This window comes from Danio rerio, chromosome 1 (genome assembly GCF_049306965.1).
Source record: "Danio rerio strain Tuebingen ecotype United States chromosome 1, GRCz12tu, whole genome shotgun sequence".
NCBI classification, from domain to species: Eukaryota; Metazoa; Chordata; class Actinopteri; order Cypriniformes; family Danionidae; genus Danio; species Danio rerio.
Genome location: NC_133176.1, coordinates 15,850,486 through 15,872,097, shown reverse-complemented (window position 1 = coordinate 15,872,097; position 21,612 = coordinate 15,850,486). Strand labels below are relative to the sequence as shown.

Below are 21,612 nucleotides of genomic sequence, written 5' to 3'. Positions count from 1 at the left end.
TAGAGTGAGAGTTTGAATGATTCCATAGTGTAATGTCTAAAATGATGACAAAACAAGTGATTTTGCTGACATTTTAAGATTGTAAGGCTGAATGGCATGAAATGCCATCAGTCTACAGAGATCACTGTATTACAGTCTACACTTTTTCTCAGTTGCAATCAGGAAATCACAATAATTAACCCCCCAAAAAAGCAATGCAATTACTAGACTGCTGTTGTGTGTGCGATAAGGGAAAAACGCTAAACACATCTGGGCATTTCTTCTCTCTTTATGCCAACACAACAAACATTACTCATATGCGAGTCCCATCTCACACTCAATACACTGTAATTATATGGTATAAATACAGCTATACAACATACAAAAGAGAGAGATCGACTTAGAATATCACTTGTCGATTTGATCAGCTGTAGTTAGAAATTACACTGTTTTATCTTTTAAGGGCTTATGCGGTCTCTGTCGCCACCTTGTGGATGGACAATATCTTTGGTGTGGTCAATGATAGACTAATGGCCACCGACTCGCTGTGTCTAAGAAAATATAAATATTTAAATTAGGCACTATCCTTATACATAAACTGCATAGATGCAATCTAAACAACTACATTCTTGACTAAAAAGCCTCAAAAGTGCATTATGTTGTCCAACAGCTGCAATATTTGTCAAACTGTAGAGTGTCCTCTGTATGTGGGCGGAGTGCTACACAAGGGTGAAGAGGCGGAACGAGTGCTGTCACTGGCAGAATATCGCACGGCTATCAACCAATCAAATTCAAGGACCAGACAGAACTGTTGTATAAAAGTATTTGTAATGCACTTCAATAATGCCACTAAAATCAGCATACTCCACATCTTAATCCAGTTTAGTTCGATTAGGACTCGAGTCAGATTAAGGTAATCAAAAATCACTCCTGCATCAGAGTATTGTCTTAATGGTATTAAAATTAGATTATTGGTTAAAAGACAATGCCACTTATTACGTTTGTTTGCATAACTTTGGGCAAGTCAGTGAGTAAGTTCACATACTGTTATGCAAACAAATGTAATAAATAACAATCAATAACAATCAGTTTGAGTTAAAGGATGTGTTGCCAAACATATAATTAACCAGAAACAGAGTAAACACTGCGAATTAGAGTCAATTGTAACCTCCTTGCTTACTTAAATTTAAACAGTATTTATTTAACCACACACACAAAGTGAAACACATTTTCTGAAACCACTGGAAACAGTTGTGGTTAAAAAACCCACAATATACAATTAACAAGAACTTGTGATCAGAACACTCTGGAAACCCCCATTTTGAAAACATAAAACAACAACAACTTGAAACTGGTTTTGGAAAATGCAGAATCAGACGTTTGACTGTGCAATTAAATCTCTGAATCTCAGTGGAGCTTTCTAAATGAGTCATGGCCGTCTGACCTGTATCAAACTGAAAAACCAATGTTTGTTTGAATATTATTTTGGGTACATGACATTTAGGATAAAGGTCATGACACTAAAAGGCTTCCTGAATAGACACTTTCACAACACTTGATTCAAAATAGTGGCACAGCAGTCGTTTATCAAACAACAACTAAGAAATAAACTGAAAAAGGAAGTGAATGTTGAGGTTAAAACATCCGCCCATCCAAACAGCATATTGACAAATCAGTAGAAATAAAAAGAGATTTACAGATCTCTTTGTGAACATCTTGTTTATTTGATATTGCTTAAGATTATATGTTTGAGAAATTGTGCAATAATATTCATCGTTTGAAATGTTTAGACAGCTATTGTTATGAATCGTGCAAATCCAGATGCTATTTAGTTCCAGGTTATAAAGTTCTCTTAACCATGGCAATGCACATCAGAAAGGTTAAACATTTATAAAAAATCCAACTATTGTGTTTTTTTTTGACAGAAAACACAGAACAGAAACAAACTCAAAATATTTTAAATTACATACATACAGTCACGCCTGAAATTATTCATTCAATTGTAAATAATAGCTGAGAAAGATATATTTTTTTCCACAGTGATGCCTATTGTACATCATCTTATTAACTTTTGGAAGAAGCCTGTGGCATTTCGTGTCTAAAGAAAAACTGTGGTTGAATAAAACTAACTAATTTTACAGGGTATGTATAATTGCAGGCTTGACTGTATACATAGATATAAAATTCCAAAGAGATTTGTTCTCAAATAATAATATTGCACGCTTGGGGAGGAAAAAATATCAAAAGTGCTACACAATTAAATCAGACAGACTCCACCACTGAATGAACTGACTGATAAAATAAAATACTTACACAAGTCATAAAAGTCTGTGTAAAAGTATTAAATGTAAGTTAAGTCTGTAAACTACATTCAGGAAAGTAATTGTCAGTGTTTGCTGCCAAATACAATGTAATTTATATAAATACAAATATCCTACTTCATTGAGCTTTACATTTTTGAATGATTACTAGCAAACAAATGCCTAGCTGAAAGTTTGATTACATAAATTACTATCATTGGACACTAAATTTTTTTTTTTTAATATTTAATGGCTATTTTTTAAAATATATATACAAATATAGCACAATCAAAACCTGCCATTACATGACTGTACAAACAATCAAATAAATAACTTAAGAATTAAGTAATTTAAGTAATTAAGTTAAGCATGTTACAATTATATGGCACTATAGAATTGGGTTGTTGTGCAGTAGTTAAGTACAGTATTTGTCATAATTTCTTCAAGTTCAAATAAGGTTTATAGTGAATACATGCTTCAATTTTACATTTTTGCAAAATGTAAAATACTTTGCTCATGGTACATTCCATTGCACTTTCAGATGACAAATCCACTAGAGGGCACTGTTTACATTTTTTTGCAAATCTGAAATGTATTCAGTAAATTTTATTATACGTTTCAAATACACTTCCTTTTCATACTGTTGAAAGGCAGGGCTTGTCATACAGTTCACCTACACCAGCTAAAAACTAAACTCTCCACTAAACTTAACCAATAGGGTATATGCGGAAAGACTTTTAACTTTGCAATAGCCTGGCTCAAGCACTTCCGGTGAACTATATGCAGTTACAAAATCAGCACATTTACGGTCTGTTTTTTTTTATTTTTTATTAAACTCCAATGTCAGATTGATATATGACATAAAAGGTCTCAGATTGTACAAGAAGCACTGCATTAAAATGAATTTTCGCCTCCCCTTTGAGAGTACATAAAAGAGATTTCTTAAATTAACACAGGATCCTTGTCATTCATTTACATTTTTGTTATAACCTACACTTAAAGACTGCTCTAAGATAATGTGAAAGTACTTTTATTTGTTTAACTATTTTTTTTACATTAATTTCTTGTTACTTTCCATCCCAAGTACACTATCTGTAATACATTTATACGTTTTGATGTTAATATTTTGTGAATGTGGGCATACAATAAAAAAAAAACAATTAAAAAAATCAATTTACCCACACCATGTCTTGAAATTATGAACATTTATTTTACTCCAGTATTTTCAATGGTGTTTCTGCGCTCACCTGGGGCCTCATGTACGAAGACTTGCGTGGAAATCTTACTAAAACATTGCGTACGCACAAAGCTGTAAATGTGCGTACGCAATGAATGTGAATTGAAGGTGCTGCTTTCGGAGGTAGACCGGAGAAAAGCGGTGTTATTTGCAAGTTTGTTCTCCGGAATTAACAACAAAAGAAAAAAATAGAGTGGGAGAGTTTAGCTGATGCGGTCAACACAGTTGGGTCTGAACATCGCACTTAGTGCATTAAAAAAAAGAAATAGTGTGGTTTATATCTGTAAAATGTTGCAGGACGCTTAACAGTCTCAGTGGCGCTACTCGTAAGACGCATGTGATCATGAATTGATACGTTCAAGCTTGAACTCGGCTCGAATCCAGCGTCTGATGAACTCTTTCTTGTTTTTTCCCCCGCTACATATCAGATTTTGCCAACTATTTATCACGAGAAAGACAAGTAGGAATCATCAATAAGTTTATATCAATAAGCATCATATTTTATTTGCACATTTATTGAATGTAAATGTTTCTGATTCACGCATGCAAATTCATCTTCAGATAGTGTCTTTATAGCAATGTGCGTGCGGTAGATTACTCAGATTACATTGGGAAAACAGGCGACCGCTGCAAATTGTGCTTTAATGTTTGGCTGGTCAAATGTATGGTATGGAAACCTTATATACCTGCTGAACCCGTCTCATACAGCTGCCATTGCAAGGCTCAGACACTTTGTAGAGAGGAATTTAACACAACTGCCTCTAGGAGTCGCCAATGGAAATAAAACAGACACGCACAAAAAATGTGCGTACGCCAGCCAGAAAGCTGCCGTGAAGCTGCGCACATTCCCACGTTCAGTTCATTGTTAGTAAATCCAAACGTGAGCGATTCTGAGCGTAAAACCTGGTGTACGCAAAGTTTTTGTGCGTACGCATCGTTGATACATGAGGCCCCTGGTGATCCTGAACAGTTTACACTTGAACAACTAAATTAATGCCGAAGTTTATTTACTGATTGTATTTTAATTACTTTACAACATTGATGCTGTAAAAGGAATCATACAAAACTAAAAAAGTCACACTAACAGTTCACTGGAAACACTAGCTGTGCATATACTCTATAGTGGTTTCAAAAGCAAACGTATCAGAAAGGTGCATGGGGCCATGTTATACCTTGATTTCACATTGTTTTCGTCTTTTTGGTAGAAACATGCTTTACCAGACTCAAAACTAAGCAGCACAAGTACAACACTATACAAAGTGAGTTACAGAGCAAACTGATCACATCAAAAACGTTGTCAATATGAAGATAAACAGGCGAGGCAATTGTTTTTTGATTACCATTTCATAATTCATACATCATGATGTTTTTTGTGGTGTTTATCTGGCATTGTCCAAAAATGGCACAAATATAATCCTTTATTTGTACAGTATGGAAATAATCAAATTTGTTGGCATCATACTGCCTGGCAGTGTTCTGTTTAACTGCAGTCAAATGTCTGTTTAATTACATCTTTAGTTTCACAAAAATGTAGGCTGAAGCACATAGTTCCAATGAGCCAGTGTTGTTTCTCTACCTTAAAATCATTCAATAGTGTCTTATTTAGATTACTGGACTGAGCATGTACACCCTTTAAAATAGGTTCTCTACTGGCACATATGGTTCCGGGATGGAACTTTCCACAGACAAAATGTTTTTTTTTTTTTTTATCCAGGAAAAGTGTTGTTCAGATTTGTAAAATGAGCAAGTGTTACATGAAACATTCCTTGGATAGCACATAATTCACCTGTGGTATTACTTTAAAAACACTGGAACCGTATACTGGTTTATATGAATCCAATCCAAAGTGGAGTTCTGCTGTATTGTTTTACCAGACTGCATTAAACAGGTTATTTTATGATTCTTATCAAATCCAGCAGATTTTTTTTTTGTGTGCGAACATCTAAATACAAGGCATTGAGTATGTTCAGTTTAGGTCAATGAGGCTGATTTCTAAGACAGTTTTCTAAGATCTTCAGACATTTTAATAGTGACTAAATTTCTACTTGTTGACCTTCATGAGTCTTTATCCTTCTCCTTTTTCTTCTTAAACAAACTCTTGAGCTTAGAGGTTTTCTTGCCTTTTTCTTTGCCGCCAGATTCTGAAGATGACGAATGGGCTGATTGTCCTTCATTTCCCACAAGACTTTGAATAGAGCTAGAAACTGATGCAGCGTGACTGAGATCGCCAGGACTAGACATAAGAGGGCTTTCATAGGACTTTTCCAGAATCCCATCATACACTAGTGTGCTGATCGAATCCAATTGTGGTTTGCAGAGCATCAAAGAACTGGCGGTGAGGTCAGGAGGGCCAAACTGTCCTGGGTTTGAAACAACAAACTCCTCCTGCGATATCTTGCGCCTTGGAGCCTCCACAGACAGACCCATGAGCTCTCTCTGTATTTTACTAATTGGAGTTTCCAGAGAGCTGTCTAATTTCTGCTGAATCCGTTGTGTCTCCATCGCGACCTCTTGCTCATCCCGGAAGAGTTTTTTTGATGGAATTTCCATCCGGATATCCCTGCTCTCTTTTAAGGACTTGCTTCTATCAAACTCTTCTCTCAGTATGTTCCTCGAAGCAGTCTCCATCGCAATGTCTCTCATTTTTAGTCTTTCCAAATCTGCTGACGCATCGAATTCATCTTGAGTCATCATCCGTGAAGGGATGTCTTTGGATAGGTCTGCTCTGGCTAACGTCTTCAATTTCTTCGAGCTTTCCACTGAACTATCAAAGTTGGCATCAAAGGAGTTTTCCCTAAACATTCTTCCTCGCTGGATGTTACTTGCAAAGTCCAGGTTTTCTTTGTGTTTAATGGATGTGTTGAGTAAGGCATCTGCATATCTAGATCCAGTTGTGGCATCTATATCAAACTCTGCTTTTGGTATAACTCTAGAAATGCTGTCCATGTGATCTTTTCTCTCTCTGATCGATCGTTGTCTTTGACTGTCCATGCTGATGGCAACTGGAGACATCTTTTCTGTAGAGTAGTACCTCACTGTCGAATCTAAAGACAGATCTCTGGGTAATTTCCTTGAATCAAAGCAAATCTCGGTTTCTCCTCTAAACAGTTGTTTAGGAGGCTCGTCTAATTCTTCTCTAGATGTCTTTCTTGATGGAGTATTGATGTCCAGTTCCTCTCGTGATGCTTTCCTTGAGGTGGTCACCATCAAAGACTCGTCCATCTCCTCCTGAGAAGTTTTGCGTGAGGAAGTGTCCTCTTGTTCATCCAGGGAGATCTTTCGAGGCATTTTATCAGAGAAAATGTATTTTCTTCGTGGTGGGACGTCAAGGGTGCTGTACTTTCGGCTAATGGAGGAACCGATGGACTCTGTATCTGAAGATGTTTCCATTGACTCCCTGTTAGAGAAAGAGAAGCTCTTAAGCTTGTCATCATTACAAGCATCATTCCAAACCCAATAACTATCAATCAGCATTAGTTTAGTAGACTAACATTTTTCCATTCTCTTGAATTTTTATATTCATGAGTTGAAATTCTTGATTCTGATTTGCTGGAATGTGTGCAATAAAATTATATGATGCACCTGTCAGCTTTAATCAGTTTGAAATGGACGCGCTTCCCTTAAACATTAGTAGTAACCACAGTAACAATTGACAGAGCCTTCATTATTCTCTGTAATCTTGCGAAGACAGACATGTACTTTAACAGGAAGCCGATGGGGATTAACCAACTCTTAAATATTTTAGAAGAGTTATTAGACTATGAGTTATTAGATACACTCACCGGCCACTTTATTAGGTACACCTGTCCAACTGCTGGTTAACGCAAATTTCTAACTCAATGCATTTAGGCATGTAGACATGGTCAAGACGATTTGCTGCAGGTCAAGCCAAGCATCAGAATGGGGAAGAAAGGTGATTTAAGTAAAACTGTTGATCTACTGGGATTTTCACGCACAACCATCTCTAGGGTTTACAGAGTATGGTCAGAAAAAGAGAAAATATGGAGTGAGTGGCAGTTCTGTGGGCACAAATGCCTTGATAATGGGCTACAGCAGTGGAAGACCACACCGTGTTCCACTTCTGTCAGCTAAGAACAGGAAACTGAGGCTACAATTCGCACAGGCTCACCAAAATTGGACAATAGAGGATTGGAAAAACGTTACCTGGCTCTGATGAGTCTCGACTTCGGCTACTACATTTTTGATGGTAAAGTCAGAATTTGGCATCAACAATATGAAAGCATGGAACTATCCTGCCTTGTATCAATAGTTCAGGCTTTTGGCGGTGGTGTTATAGTGTGGGGGATATTTCTTGGCACACTTTGGGCCCATTAGTACCAATTGAGCCTTGTGTCAATCCAATAGAGCACCTTTAGTATGTGGTGGGATGGGAGATTCACAACATGGATGTGCAGCTGACAAATCTGCAGCAACTGCGTGATGCTATCATGTCAATATGAACCAAAATCTCTGAGGAATATTTCCAGTACCTTTTTGAATCTATGCCATGAAGGAGTAAGGCAGTTCTAAAGGCAAAAGGGGGTCCAACACGGTACTAGTAAGGTATTCCTAATAAAGTGGCCAGTGAGTGTATACCTGTGTCATGACTCCATTGGTCTCTTACTGATTCTATACTAGTTTCACCTTGTCTAAACCTTGAAAAATGTGATGAATATGAACAATAGTTATAGCATTTTTACTTAATCCTTATTTCATCAATGCAAAGCTAATGGATATATTCCAGGCAGACGTACTGTTTCACAATAGGGGTGTATTTGATATGTCCTTCTTCATCATCTCCATATCGGCTTTGTGGAGATCGTATGGGTATCAGGAGGTCTGGGTCAGGTGATACAATGACAGGAGATGGCACCATATGCCCAGATCGACGGGAGCGAACCAGAGACCGTGGAGAACACTTCAAAGGTGCAACTGTGACTGTAAATCAAATATATAAATAATTAATAGTGGTTTTACATACAGGCAGGGTTTCTGCAAGTTTCATAGTCAAATTTAAGACTTTTAAAGACCATTATGAATGACATATAAGACTTGTATGGGGATAAACACTATAAGGATTTATTTTCTAATGGAAAAGGAAAAGATTTTTACTATTCTCATCAAAGAAATTCTAATTTACTTATTTCTTAGCCATATATTTTAAATATGTGTATGCATAAAAACAAGCAAACTCTGGTTTCATAGATGCACTTTTTTTAACATGGCATTTCTTTAAAAAAAAAAAAGATAAGTCTCTTCAGGTCAGTGTCCCCACCATAAACGAATTACTTTTAAATGAATGTTATTGTAAAGAAGCTAATTAAACTACATTGGTAAAAAGAATTAAAATCTATTGGATTGTTGGTGATTGAATGATTTTGGGCGTAAATGAGTAGCTTTTTATTGACAGGAAAATTAAGACCTGTTTATAATGATTTAAGACCTACAACACAATATTTCAGTAAATTTAATACTTTTTAAGACCCTACGAACACCCTGACAGGTGACAATGTGGTCAAAATAATTCCTGTTCATATGATCTGTGAAAATGACTAAAGCGCTGTATTAAGTATGCTAGTAGGCCAATAGATCGATCTTACTTTGTAAAGAAATACCAAATGCCTGTGCTACTGTAATGTTCAATTGTTTTGTTTTTAGTTTATCATGAACACACAGGATAACACCATTTTCTCAAATTTGCATTTGTGTTGTTTACAATAATGTTGTGGTACCATTTTTTTTTTTCAGTTCCAGTTTGTAGGATCCTAATGCTGCGTTCACACCAGCCACAGATGAAGCTTTAAGCGGAAGTGATTTACATGTTTAAAAGTCGATGCAAATTGTGCAAATGACAAGGTGTGAGTTAAACGTTTCGTTCAAATGATGCGCCACAAGTTCAGCGTATTGTGAGTATTGCTCGAGTTGGAAAATCTTAACTTTAGGGAACATTTGCGTCGCATTAACCAATCAGGAGCTTTCTCTTGTAGGGGCGTGATTATGACGAAGTGCTTAGCTGGGCTCGACTCAGTCTGAAGCACCGCTGAAAGCCTCCATCATCCGGTTTCTGGAGGGGTTGATCAACTCACAGAGCTGGGTGAAACTCTGAAAGGATCTAGTGCATTGAGACATGGCGCCAAACAAATATACGCTGTTCTTCAGTATTCCTAAAGCACTTAAAGCACAGCTACTCTCAATAAAATCCATGTTAGCCATTTAGCAACAAAGCCAGAGTCACCAGGTAGACAGAAGCCCTGCCCATGACGCCAATCCGGGTCTATTGTGAAGTAAATTTGACGCACGAAAGAACGACAAATATTTAAACAATCGAAAGTAGGAAAATGCTTTTAAATAAGAATAAAAAGTATGTACCTACCAGGAATCTGTGGTATAATCTGTGGCATTTCCTCCTCCATGTCCTCCACTGAAACAGGCACTTGGTAGGACTGCAGTGCAGCTCGAGGCATGAGCATCCAGTTGGGATCTGGGTAAAGTGTAGCGGTGAGATTTGGCAGACCTGCATTTTTCATCAGAGGAAAACCACACAAGCTCTCAATCTGCTGCCAGCGGTGCAGACGCTCCCGTAGACACGCAGTCACCTCTGCGAGAGCATTCCTTTAACAAAATGCAGATGCAGATCAGTGTAATCTAATACTAAAGGTACCGTATGATCTTATTTGTCACATTTCAGCAAGATTTTATGGGTAAAAAAATTATTGTAATTTATCTCAAGCCTTGTTTACACCTGGTATTAAAATGCGTTTGTCAATTCAATCATAAGTGGATGATGATAAATACAGGTTTACTTTTAAACCCATCCAGAGGTATTCAAAAACCCGTTCAATCAGATTGTTTTCATTGTTTTAAACAGTCATGTGGTCAAATCTATTTAATCAGCAACAAAACTCCTACCAAGGGAACACATGACCATTATGGGACATATGTTGACAGCAAGCTCAATAACTTTTTAACTTTTTTTAAATGTCTAGATTTAACCACAATGATAAATATGACCACACCATAAGCGTACTCAAGATTCCAACATTAATTTTGAAACATGAATTTTAGCATAGGAGCACTTGCCCCAGAAATGGTAGGCATTTTATTAATTTCATTGTATTAGAAAATATCAAATAAGGGGCATTTAAGTAGCAGAATAAGTTTTAAATGAGAGTAAACAAGTTACTTGGCCTCCAGAATTCTCTGGTCCACTTGATCCAGCGAGGAGCTGTGTGCAACATGTAGGGTACCTAACACTGAACTCCTTTTCTTCTTGATCTTCTCTGCCTGTGCAAAAAATATCCAATAATGTCATGTAAAATGCTTCAAGGACAGCTAAGGCATACTTGTCAACCCTACCATGTTTCCTGGGATTCTCCTGTATTTTACAATTCTATCCCTCTATCATCCAGTAAAGATATTTTTGATCTTTCTTTGAACAATGTCAACAAACATCAAAGAGCTGACCCTCGCTTTATGCAACTCTTACCGCTGAACCCCCAGGGGACACCCCCTGCTTTTAAATGTGAATCTGTTCAGTGCTTTCATTTTATTTAGACATGACTCATTTTGGGTGCGTGTTTGAATAGACATGTACACACATTATCTTTATTATTATTATTATTATTTTTATTAGTATTAACAACAACATCTAAACATGTTGATCGTGCAAATTTTGTCTTAAATGAGCATAATAAGTTAGTAAAGCAATTGAATGGGGGGGGGTGTATTCCTTATTTTCACATCCCAATGTTGACAGGTATGTCTGAATGGTTCATTCAGATTCTAAACCCAACAACTTGAAAATATTTGATGCTGTATTTAATTGCATGTTTGATTGCATCGCCTCACAGCAAGAAGGTCGCTGGGTCGCTGGTTCGAACCTCAGCTCAGTTGGCGTTTCAGTGTGGAGTTTGCATGTTCTCCCTGCCTTTGCGTGGGTTTCCTCTGGGTGCTCTGGTTTCCCCAACAGTCCAAAGACATGCGGTACAGGTTAATTGGGTAGACTAAATTGTTCGTAGTGTATGAGTGTGTGTGTGTGTGGATGTTTCCCAGAGATAGGTTTCGGCTGGAAGGGCATCCGCTGCGTAAATACTTGCTGGATAAGTTGGCGGTTCATTCCGCTGTGGCGACCCTTGATTAATAAAGGGATTAAGCCGAAAAAAAATGAATGAATGAATGAATGAATGATGTAATACCTCATCTTTAGCTGTGATGAGTTGTTGTTCTGCACTTTGCTTCTTGACGTTGTAGTACTGAACCTCCACCTCATGGGTGAGCTGTAGCCACAGCTGCAAGGATTCAGGAACTGACCAAAGGGTCTGCATATCTTTCTCTGCCCTCTTCAGTGCACCGCGCACCTGTACCAGGAGCACAGAGAACCATGATGTAGTAGTGTTGTTGGGAGGTGTTTTTCAGGAAGAATGGCAGAGCTTTACCTGTTCGAGCTCCTCCTCCGCATACCACAGACGGCTGAGTTCAGTCACAGCTCCATCTCGCAGTCTGTGCAGACGGTTTGCTTCTTCCTGAGCTCCCTGAATCTCATCCCTCATCTTTTCCTCCAGATTCTTCTTCTCTACCGTCACTGTGCGCTTCTCCTCCTGGGCCTTTTCCAACCTTTCATAAACACAAAATCCATTATTTATTTAGTATACAGCACTGAATAATATTTCTAAGTAATATTTATCTGGCACTGAATAATGAATTTTATTTAAAAAAAATACTATATACAGCTACAGAAATAAATATGAGACAACTTTAAAATTCTTAATTTTTACTGACCCACCCTGTAGATATACAAATAGATATAGGTAGATATATATATAGAGATGGATAGATATAAATACATAGATATAGATGGACATACATATATGTGTGTGTGTGTATAGAGAGAGAGAGAAAGAGATAGATAGATAGATAGATAGATAGATAGATAGATAGATAGATAGATAGATAGATAGATAGATAGATAGATAGATAGATAGATAGATAGATAGATAGATAGATAGATAGATAGATAGATATGTAAATATACTGACAGACGGATGGATGAGCGGGCAGGCAGATAGATAGATAGATAGATAGATAGATAGATAGATAGATAGATAGATAGATAGAATTATTACAATTAAAAAATACAAAATAGTCTCAAATAAACCTCTTTATTAATTTAATATTATTTTCAAATGTAATTCTTTAACTTTAGAAAGGGATTAGAAACCAATCATGGTTACTTATGAATTTTGCTTCACTGTATCAGGTGCATTGTATCCTATGATTTTAAATGAACACTAAATAGTTTATGGGTCTAGGCTGTGTACTACTCACTGCTCCTGTAAATCTCTGAGGCTTTGTTCAGCTCTCTGCAAGCTTTCCAGATCCTTCATCATCTTTGAAATGTGCACCTTAGATGATTTACTCTGTACATGTGCAAACCAGCAGCCACCAATTCCCATTACTATAGACACAATCAGAAGAACATCCTTCATCCAGTTGTGTGGGGGTCCTGAAGCAAAGAGAATTGAGATGTTATTCACACAATCAAACATTACGGCTCTTGCTCAACATTTTTAAAACACTGTTTGGCAGTGTGCTTTCAATGGGCGTGCATGGATATATGATTTCACATGTGCTCAAATGATACACATCAGTCAGAGCTATATTTAATGGTGACATTTAAAAAGTCATGACTGTTTCCATCAGAATTCATGACACTGTGACTTTAAATGAAGGCATTTTAAGATCCAAGTGTGTACATACGTATAGGTGGGCCAAACAGAACTACATCCAGGGCTTTGAGCTTGAGTTTTTGTTTGTGTTGCTGGTCCTGGATCTTCAGATAGCTACTCATGAATGATGGCTCATTGGAAGCAATTCTGCAGATAAAAGAAAGAAATTCATATTATTAATAAATAAAAACATTTAATCATATTAAATAATGCTATATATATATTTCTGTAGCCCATCAATAAAACAAACTACCACAAAAAAAACGACACCTCTTCTTAGATGGGATGGTGGGCAAAATTAAAGGTTACCAAGAGTCAACTTTGCCCTGCGGCCCTAATTTGGGCATCCCTGGATTAGAGCCATTTATATATGAACTAGAATGTGATTCGAAAATTATTTATATATGTAATCTATTCATATAGGACTCATTCATTCATTTCCCTTCAGCTTAGTCTCTTTATACATTTGTGGTCGCCACAGCAGAACGAACCACCAACTTATCCAGCATATGTTTTACACAGCGGATGCCCTTCCAGCTGCATTCCAATACTGGAAAAACTTCCACACACATTCATTTACACACATACACTAGGGACAATTTAGTTTATTCAATTCACCTATACTGTATGTCTTTAGACTTGAGGGGAACCCGTAGCACCCGGAGGAAACCCACGTCAACATGGGCAGAACATGCAAACTCCATACAGAAATGTCATCCGACCCAGCTGGAACTCGAACCAGTGACCTTTTTGCTTTGAGTTGACAGTGCTAACCCCTAAACTACCATGTTTCCTCACTCAGGACTATTGCATTCATTTATTCATTTTCTTTTTGGCTTAGTCCCTTTATTTATCTGGGGTGGCCACAGGGGAATGAACCGCCAACTTATCCGGTATGTGTTTCATGCAGCGGATGCCGTAACCCACCGCTGAGAAACATGCCAACTGACTCAGCCAGGACTTGAACCAGCGACTTTTTTGCTGTGAGGCAATTGTGCTAACCACTGCGCCACTGTGCAGCCAACACTATTATATATTCATTAATTCATTCAATCACTTTCATCTGCTTTTCCGGGGCCGGGTTGTGGGGGCAGCAGTCTTAGGAGAAAACTCCAGACTTCCCTCACCCCAGACACTTCCTCCAGCTCCTCTGTGGGGATCCAGAGGAGTTCGCAGGCTAGCTGAAAGACATCTCCTCCTGGTGGGACATGCCTGGAACACCACCCTGGGCAGGCATCCAGGAAGCATCCGAAACAGATGCCCAAGCCGCCTCAGCTGACTTTTCTCGATGTGGAAGAGCTGAATTTGCATTTGAATCAGTCTTGATTTGTTTTACCTGGGCAAAGTGTTTCCACTGACACGCAGCTCTTTGAAGCTCTTTTCATACTGAGGCAACTCCACAAACTCTCTTAGCCACTGTAATACATCCTCCTGTGTCCAGTTATGAACTGACAGAGAAAACGAAAGCATTAAAAGAGGGCAAGAAAGTGACTATTTTACATTGAGAACATGCTGAGACACAATCAAGGGGAACTTTTTACCTTCAGAAGATTTCCAGCTCCTCCAAAGCTCCTCCAAAGTGATATGCTGGTCCTCGTGATGGAGTTTACTATGCTTGTTTGCCTGTTGCTGCTGCTGCATGTCTTCAATGATGAACTACAATGCCCAAGCAAAGAAACAACATGTAACTTCAGATTAAATTACGAGAAAACCACCCAACACCAACCCAACAAATGCACTCACACACATTTCAAACAACAGCTGAGTACACATTCAGGTCAAACAGCTCAAGTGTCTGAGAATGTGTCTAGCCCATCTAGAAATCGGATACAGGGATATATATGCAAATTACATAAATGACATGTAAGTTCATAATTGGATTTGACATATATAAAATGTCATATATGTAATGTATATTTCAAAATATTGCAAAAATGGCCGCTTGTGTATATTTTTTTCCAACCACTGGAATTACAAATGTATGTATGTATTCATGTATAACATTATAGCTAATATATTCGAACAGATACAGTTTAAGTCAGAATTAAGGTAATAATTTTGACTTTAACTGTATGTACATATTTAAAATTCCAATGGTTAAAATAAATAAATATATATATATATATATATATATACATACATACATACATATATATATATATACATACATATATACATATATATATATATACACACACACACACACACACACACATATACATATATATATATATATATATATATATATATATATATATATATATATATATATATACATATATATGTCTCTTTCATATATATATTTCATATATACATGAAAGAGACAATTTTTTAATATTTACTAATAAATATTGCATATATGACATCATTTATATATGTGGAACCCAAATATGAACACATTTAGGCCATGTATTGAATGTAATATATCAGATTTCTATGTGTCTGTTGCATTCAGATGCACCACATTATTTCAGACATTTTCACTGCTACAATCCTCATAAACCATACTGATAGCAACGAGGAAAAGAAACCCAATGCCAGAGACATGGACGTACTTGAGGACATTACTGAGAAACTCATCCTCCTCTGCTATGTTCTCTTAGTGCCAGGGTTGTACAGTGTGTCTTAGGTGCTGGATGGAAACATGTGTTTCTAAATTGACCAACAGGCTTGAGAGAGGAACTCAAGGGTGCTCTAACACACTTACACAAACGTCACACACGCATAGCAAAATGGTAAAGCTCAGCTCGTTAGTCCGAGTAGACGTAGAAGTGACTTTGCAGCAATTATGTTTGTGCTGTTCCACCTGTTTGAATTAGTAGCAAGGAAATTTAATTACAGAGACAAAGCCCCTGTTTTCACCTGGTATTAACAAGCATTCAGATGTGATCACTTGTGTTCAGATTTCATCTTCATCATTTTTGCGAGAATACAAGTACAATTGGGTTAGCGAACCCATGTTAAACGGATAGTTCACCCAAAATCATCATTTACTCTTCACTTGTTCCAAACCTGTAGGAGTTTCTTTATAAACTCTTTTTTAAATATTTTGAAATCTGAAATCCTGAAACCATTGACTTCCATAGTGTTTGTTTTTCCTACGATGGAAGTCAATGGATACAGGTTTATAGCTTTCTTCAAGATATCTAAATTTGTGTTCAACAGGAAAAAAAGAAATGTGTAAAGGTTTAAAACCACTTGAGGGTGAGTTAGGCCCAATTCCATTTTTACCCTGTAGCCCAGGAGTGTCTAAATTGAGCACTAGAGGGCCGGTGTCTGCAGATTTTAGCTCCAACTTGCCTCAACACACCTGCAAGGATGTTGCTAGAAAGCCAAGTAAGAGCTTAATTAGCTAGTCCACGTTTGTCTGATTGGGGTTGGAACTAAACTATACAGGACACCGGCCCTCCAGGACTGAGATGGACATGCCTGCTCTAGCCTTTTCCCTTACCCCTACTCCTCATTTTGCGCAATTATGTGAAGGGGTAGGGGTGTCCCAATTCTCTTAAGCTCAGGGCCGGAGTGGGACTCCTTTTCAGCCCTGGAGTTTCAAGCCTCAGACCGGCCCACCTCAGTTCACGACTGACTATATTAAAATAAGGCCATTTCCAATGACACTATCACGTCTTTTTTTGGGAAAACAGCTGCTTTAGAACTTCACATGTTCAACAACCCTAACAGTATTATATGTCTTAACAATAAATATGAAAAAAAGAAATTACTTAGACGAGGATCGAACCCGGGTCTGCAGCATCGTAAACTAACGTGCTATCCACTGAACCACAACAGCTGTTCATTGAGTGGTGGCTGCATCTTGCTCACAGCTGCGAGAAAATAGATAAAAAGAGTAGAGCTGCGGTAAAATAATGAATAAAAAGGCTGTGGTCAAGTAAATAAATTTAAAAAGTGTGACTTCTGAGAGCAACAGATTCTGGAGCTAGGGATACCGGCCCTCGCGGGCAAAAAACAGACCGGCCCACCAGGAATTCTCCCGGTCCTCCCGATTAGCCAATCCGGGCCTGCTTAAGCTTGAAGGTGTAGGTTTAAGGCAGGGGTGGGCAAGCTCGGCTCTGAAGGGCCGATGTCCTGCACAGTTTAGCTCCAACTCAAATCACACACACCTGCTTATAGATTTCCAGTCATCTTGAAGATACTGATTAGCATATTCAGTTGTGTTTGATTAGTGTTGGAGCTAAACTATGCAGGACACCGGCCCTCCAGGACCGATTTTGCCCACCCCTGGTCAAAAGGGAAAGGCTAGATATCCCTTAAAACAGAGTTTTTCCAGGACCACACTAGAAATTAAGGGGTAGGGAAAATTACTCTTAACACACCATCTACAATGGCAGCATGGCGGCACACGTCAGGAGATGCACAGATTATTATTATTTTTTTTGGCAATATTCAGAATTTTTACAACAGACTAGCATGTTTTAATATATTCATAACAGCGTTCGAGTTTTAAGGTCATGCTATAAAAATTCTAGATAAAATTCGCTATCTATAATCCATAATAATAACTCCTCTATAATAGTCTAACAACATACTTTCACATCTGTCACTCGATGACACTCAAATACTTTGTCAGAAAAGTCTAGTGGCCGGGAATAACTTTTTTACAGTGTCAGTTAATGTTGTTTTCTTGTGTTCACATAGATGAATATGGCCACAATGTAAATGCACAGTATAGTTATGAGCTTATTACCACATTATGTCGTTATGATAACATGATATCGTTACCTTCACTGATTTCCTGAAAAATAAATACCAAAAAAGAGAAAGCAACTAGAATAACTTCAGCACGCGCAATCATCGATCTCATATGAAGCAAGAGCTCGCGATGACATATGATGATGTGTGCAGGTGTTACAGTGCTGTCCCATTTCTTATGGGTACATTTGAATCCCTTCCCTTCACGCTCTGTTTCAAAGGCCAAGGGGAAAGAGTAAAAAAACAGAATTGGGATTGGGCCTAAACAGTGAGTAAAATTTTATTTTTGGGTCAACTATCACTTTAAGCGGCTTACTGGTGAGTTAGAAAACAAGTCAATTAAAAGAATGTAGATGGCAACAAAAATTTTAATGAAAACTGGGCATATTAGTGCCACACAGCTACGTAGAGATTGTTTTTTTTTTGTTTACACTATGAAAAGAAAGTTATCAAAAAAATTTTTTGACTAGCTTTGACCCCTCTTTCTTTGTTAAATCTTTATATTAGTTATAAATATGGCCAAATATATGCACGCAGTTGCGGAATACCAAAACAACATTTTTTCTTGGTAACCTTTTTTTTATATGAATTGGAAAATGTTCCAGGTTTGCAGACTCTGATTAAAGTGTTCTGTTATATCAATATATATAACTTTAATTTAAACTAAATTAAAAATATATATATATTTTGTATCTAATCATTTACTGTAAAATAAAAAATGTATTTTAAAAAATCTTATAATTCTTCTATGTTAGACTTCAACTGTAAAATACCATCACTATAATTTATGGCTGTATTTATAAATGTTTAAATGCTTCATCTTAAAAATATGCTATGCATACATATTTAATTGATTAAATTGTAGCCTTTGTGATTTGATCAGGAATTCAGTTTTACTAAATTTACTGCGGGGCATCACGATAGTGCAGTTGGTAGCACGATCATCTTACAGCATAATGGGAGCTGGTTCAAGCACTGGCTGGGTCAGTTGGCGTTACTGTGTGGAGTTTGCATGTTCTCCTCGTGTTGGCATGGAATTGAATAAACTAAATGTCTGCAGTGTATGTGGGTGAATGCAGTGAGTGTATGGTTGTTTTCCAGTGTTGGATTGCGGCTGGAAGGGCATCCGCTGCATAAAAACATATGCTGGAGAAGTTAGCGGTTCATTTTGTTGTGGCAAACCCGGATTAGTAAAGGGACTAACCCGAAGGAAAATTAATGAATAAATGTACAGCGCTAGTTTCAAAGCTTGAAAAGTAAATAAACACTCTATACACATTTACCTTTTTTAAATGATAAGAAGCTATAAAATATCTTAGGTAGAAACTGCGCTTTCTTTAGACATTTGACTGTGAATGTGATGGAAATGGACCGTTCTGAAGGTGTGGAAACCCTGCTGCATTCACACTGGGGTGTGAGGAAACAGCTTTTTTACTTGTAATTGCATCATCTGCCATGGCTGATTACCTCCACACTCTCCTCCACCTCAATGCCTCCATCCTGATCATCATCCATCTCTCTGTGGATGTGCTGAAGGGCCTCCAGGCTGAATCGATCCGCCTCCGTAATACATGGAGGACTCATTTGTAGACATGGATCTATGGTGAAAACATGACAGAGGAGTTGAGCAATACATTTACAAATAACATTTAGTTACAGTTTCACTGTGAGAACTCTACTACTGGAGTGGAACATCAACACTGGGATCACTTTATAATCTTCAATAGATGTCAATTAGTGAAAAATCTTACTGAAGTAACCAATTTACCAATGGGTTCAGATTAGCAACATATCAAAGCCAACAAATTCATCCTTGACAAATTGAGCAGAACAATAGTACTGTAATTGCATTATGTACTTTGACAGTAAATTGTTTAATTTGTGTTTGCTTTTAATCTTCTGAGCTTTTTAGACTGACTGTCATTGGTAACACTTTACATTGCAGTGTTAAAATTACATGCTTAATGTGAATGTGGTTATTTACAACAATAATAACTGCATAAAAGGAGCAGATTTATAAAATAACTATATATTATTCAATGCAAATCTACCTAAAACAAAAATATTAATATAATTAATAATATTAATTTTAAAACATGGTTACTAGAAGTAGGTCAAAGTCGGACAGTTTTTCCAGCATTGAAACGTTTTTTTTTTTTTACTTTTATTAGTATTTATATTTAATTGTTAACTTTATATATGTATATATGTATATATATATATAATATATATATATATATATATATATATATATATATATATATATATATATATATATATATATATATAAATGTATCCATTTATTTGTAACTGAGAAATATAGATATCTATCATAGCTTTTTACTGTGATTCAAAATAAAATAAATAAATTTAAAAAGCCATTTTGTGTAGCTATGGTGCATATCTTATATTTACAAGAAACAAAACTGACGATGACATTAACTCTTCGCACAATACTTATTAGTATGTCATTTAAAAAAATATATATATCTATTGGTAAATTATGATTTAAAAAATGTACTAATTGTTTTAATATTATACAAATTTACACTTTGCCTGCATAAAATATGCTTTATTTATAAAACAAAAACGGTTACACTTTACTATAAGGTTCCATTAGTTAATGTTAATGTATTTATTAACAAGAACAAACAATGAACAATACATTTATTACAGTATTTGTTCATGTTAGTTAATAAAAATACAAGTTCATGCATTTGGATGTTAATAACGCATTAGTAAATGTTGAACTATGATTAAATGCTGTACAAGTATTGTTCAGTAATATAAGTTAATGTTAGTAAATACATTAACTAAGGAAACTTTTGTAAAGTGTGACTACAAAAACACTTTTATAAGCTTAATTTGATGTGGCCGCCAAAATTACACATCTCTGACTCTAAAGGAAGTTTTGCATCATCAACACCATCATGAATATGAGTTTTTTTTGCCTCATTCACACATGCCTATGGGGGTCACAGTGGTGTCTCTGTTGAGTCCGGGCTGCTGCTGTGCTTGATCGCTGGAGCAGACGCAGATGATCAGGCCGCGCAGCACCAGCAGGACCGTCAAGCAGAACTTCTGCATCTCAGTGCCGCTTACTGTCCGTGATTTAAAAAGCACATGTGCGTCCAAAAGCAACGTTACATGATAGTGATGCTATAAACAGCTCCTGCTCCAGGGAAAGGTACCAACCAGCGGTTAGGAAGGCAATAGTGTTTCACAAGCAAATCACACGAAAGCGAAAAGCCCCTTCCAAATGTTTGTTTGCAAACAGAAAAAGCAAATCAAAGCATATAACGAGGTAGATAAATCCCCTAAAACTGTCGATTTTGTCAAAGACGTTCCGTTGTTAAAGCTCAAGGCAATGGAAAAGTGGGTAAACAGTACAATAAACACGACTTTCCAACGAAATAATGTGTTCCCTTTCTGAAACACTGGGTTACTTTTAATGAATACGATCACAAAGAGCAGACAAAGTCCTTCTGAAAGCCGGTTCCTTATGAGTAAATTCCTTCTGAAGCCAGGGTAATCCTCTAGACTCGTTTAAGTAATGTTTGTCGATAAAAGCGACCCAGTAACTTAACGTCTCTCAACTTTATGCGCTCGCATTTGCCTTGTGTTGCTCCCTCAAAGAAAGTCAAGAGTTTACAAATCCTCA

The 21,612-nt window shown here is 36.9% G+C and overlaps 1 protein-coding gene across 1 annotated transcript; it reads right to left on the bottom strand.

Moving 5' to 3' along the window:
- Positions 1 to 1,155: 1,155 nt before the first annotated feature.
- Positions 1,156 to 21,603, bottom strand: stim2a (tromal interaction molecule 2a). The gene is made up of 12 exons (XM_002660408.8): positions 20,918 to 21,603; positions 19,419 to 19,549; positions 14,783 to 14,897; positions 14,578 to 14,689; positions 13,273 to 13,388; positions 12,841 to 13,018; positions 11,952 to 12,129; positions 11,712 to 11,873; positions 10,700 to 10,800; positions 9,890 to 10,128; positions 8,271 to 8,454; positions 1,156 to 6,913 (listed from the first exon to the last, which is right to left on the bottom strand). Exons 1-12 carry the CDS (start codon positions 21,036 to 21,038, stop codon positions 5,572 to 5,574), a joined length of 2,979 nt encoding a protein of 992 aa, XP_002660454.4. The 5' UTR covers positions 21,039 to 21,603; the 3' UTR covers positions 1,156 to 5,571.
- Between the last annotated feature and the right edge of the window lie 9 nt (positions 21,604 to 21,612).

Excerpts from the sequence above, each read along its gene's own strand:
- stim2a (XM_002660408.8), bottom strand. The coding sequence starts at position 21,038 with ATGCAGAAGTTCTGCTTGACGGTCCTGCTGGTGCTGCGCGGCCTGATC. Across the intron at positions 13,019-13,272 it reads TCTGTTTGGCCCACCTATAC|GACCCCCACACAACTGGATG; the intron begins GTATGTACACAC and ends TCTTTGCTTCAG. Across the intron at positions 8,455-9,889 it reads GATTATACCACAGATTCCTG|TCACAGTTGCACCTTTGAAG; the intron begins GTAGGTACATAC and ends TTTGATTTACAG.